The 2,436-nt window shown below is 32.8% G+C and overlaps 1 protein-coding gene across 2 annotated transcripts in view; it reads right to left on the bottom strand.

Annotated features, from left to right (window-relative positions):
• Positions 1-181: 181 nt before the first annotated feature.
• Positions 182-2,436, bottom strand: part of LOC106472006 (ras GTPase-activating protein nGAP-like) — a 26,455-nt gene continuing 24,200 nt past the window's right edge. For both annotated transcript variants that reach the window (XM_013932635.2, XM_022400612.1), the window contains exon 16: positions 182-2,134. In XM_013932635.2, the coding sequence (XP_013788089.2) occupies positions 1,888-2,134 (247 nt within the window). In that variant the 3' untranslated portion in view covers positions 182-1,887. The remainder of the gene's footprint in view (positions 2,135-2,436) is intronic.

Raw genomic sequence — 2,436 nt, 5'->3', positions numbered from 1 at the left:
CTAGCCTTGAGCCAAGTGCGTAAAATTTATCATGAAAGTAAAAATATCGATTCAGTTTTAAACTTAAATCGTTTCTGTATTAAGCTATTTTCTGTTATATCACCAACGTTTTTAATAAACAAAAAAACCTCTTTAATCAACAGAAACTCTAAATTAAGAAATCAACAAATATTTTTTCCAGTTTTGTTGTCTATGCATTTCATTTTATACTTTCAGTACATAGACTAACAACAATATTAGGTTATACTTTTCCTGCTGAGGGACATAACATAAAAGTCATTATTGGAACGTAGTGTTACCCAAACGCACTGGTTTTTCTATATATTAGAAGTTGTTAATCTAACTTATTGTTACCACTAATTATCCTTTGAATATTCCACAAATTCATTTCATGAATGATCTTAATTTTGATTGGCTCACAAATGAATTTACCGACGTTTGACTGCCTCGACTGCACTTTTCTGCCTCTTTGTTGGTCAAGCTTGAATTCGTAATATTTATATATTTCAGTTAGCTATGAAATGTGAGGTTAGGATATACTGTGGGATGGGGTTGGTAGTACTCGCCCCGTTATTTGTGACGGGCTATATGCTAGTTAGTATATTAAAAAGGGTTGGTTGGTTGTTGTTAAACACAAAGCTACACAACAGGCTATCTGTGCTCTGTCCACCATGGGTATCATTCTAAGCCTCAATATTAAAAAGGGGATAAACTGATGAATACATTACATGCTTGGTTGCTATTACCAGTAAAAGGCACTTGTAACCATGAACGTTTGTACCGAAGTTATGTGAAACTACATATTACTTACATTGTCCTTTTCCACAAAGTTATGCTAAACACTAAGTTAGAAGAAGTTATATATTTAACTTACACAAGAAGATTGTCTAAGCCACTAATTTCCATTTTACTGGCAGACACATATAATACCTTATATTATTTAATACAGTAAATTGTCATGACTAGCATTTCTACAGAATATTTTTCGGTATCACAACCAGGACAGACCAAAGTTAATCCTACAAGTCTTGTCGAGAAAAAGGGCACCAGAGAAACGTGTGGATTGTATTTACACTTTCTAAAACTATCCTAATTTTTTATCCCTGAATTATTTTGTGATAGCTCTGACCAAATAAGTAACCTTTCATAGTTAATTAAACATTGATGTAATATTACTCTATTTTAACTGGTATTTTACACGCGTATAATCACTACTATCTTCCAAGTTTGAAGTTTAAAATCATAGATAAGTCCCCCTCATAATATTTCAACAGAAACAATGGTCACGAACAAGTATAAGAAACAACGTGAACGAACATATCACATGGAAAGTGGGATAAAAGCAACACCAGTGGCTGTCTCCTAATTTCATATATACATTTTACTTTTTTTTTCATCTCCAAAAATAAATCGGCAAATTAATAAAAACACGCACCTGTTGGATTCTGAACATTTCATTTCACTCAAGAAATTCAATATAAAATTATTATTTTTTTAAACAATAAACAGAGTATTTCAGCTTATGTAATTCACACGAATTAAATCTTACTTAATGCATGTAATGTTAAAAGTTTCAACTTTATACTGTCAATAACTCTGTAACAAAATGTTGACTCACAATCCTTCAGTCATGAATAACAGTCTAGTACGTCACACCATCTGTTTATAACATATGTTTTTATATATATATATATTTGCTCTACTGTTTATTATGCAAAATTTTATAAATGAAAAAAACTATGGCAATAAAAGATCTGAGCACAAATGTTTCTCCAACATTTATAGTTTTACAAAAAACAAAATGGTTCCTTCAATGAACATGTTAGATTGACATCAACGTGGTATAAGAGCAGCACATCTAACTGTCTTTTAACAGAAACACTCCCACTAACAGGAGCTACTTCTGAAACTCAACTTTGTATTTTCGGTTAACAGATCTTCACATGAATGATGGCTCCAAATGTTGGAAGTGTACTGTTTCTGTAGCTGTTCCAAGGCTGATGTCAGTTCTAGATTAGCAGCATCTAAAAGCTGAATCCTTCTTTCTTGGGCATCAATTACTTTTTGTCTATTAGCAATGATTCCCCGCATTTCTTGGTGCTCGTGACGGAGTTCTTCCTCTACCCTGATTAATCTGTAAAAATAACTGGATTATTAATAATTGGACTGTAATTCTTTTTTTTTCTTTTCTTGCTAATGACTGCACTCTATGAGTTTCATAAAGATTTAATTTAGTTTGGGTTTCAACACAAAATACAGTGTAGCCCCGTTATAACGCGATCGTTGAGGTCCATAAAATGTCATCGCGAAACAAGCGGGGTTCAAGAAAATCACTGTTCAAGCTGACTCAATGTTAAACGTTATTAGTATGTAAACTATAACGAGGTTATGGTTACGAGGTCGGTCCCAGGTACCGATCCCGTGTCGAAAGAGTTA

Source organism: Limulus polyphemus, unplaced genomic scaffold, assembly GCF_000517525.1.
Source record: "Limulus polyphemus unplaced genomic scaffold, Limulus_polyphemus-2.1.2 Scaffold5018, whole genome shotgun sequence".
NCBI classification, from domain to species: Eukaryota; Metazoa; Arthropoda; class Merostomata; order Xiphosura; family Limulidae; genus Limulus; species Limulus polyphemus.
Note: the sequence above shows the minus strand (reverse complement) of the source record. Positions and strands in the feature narration are given on the sequence as shown.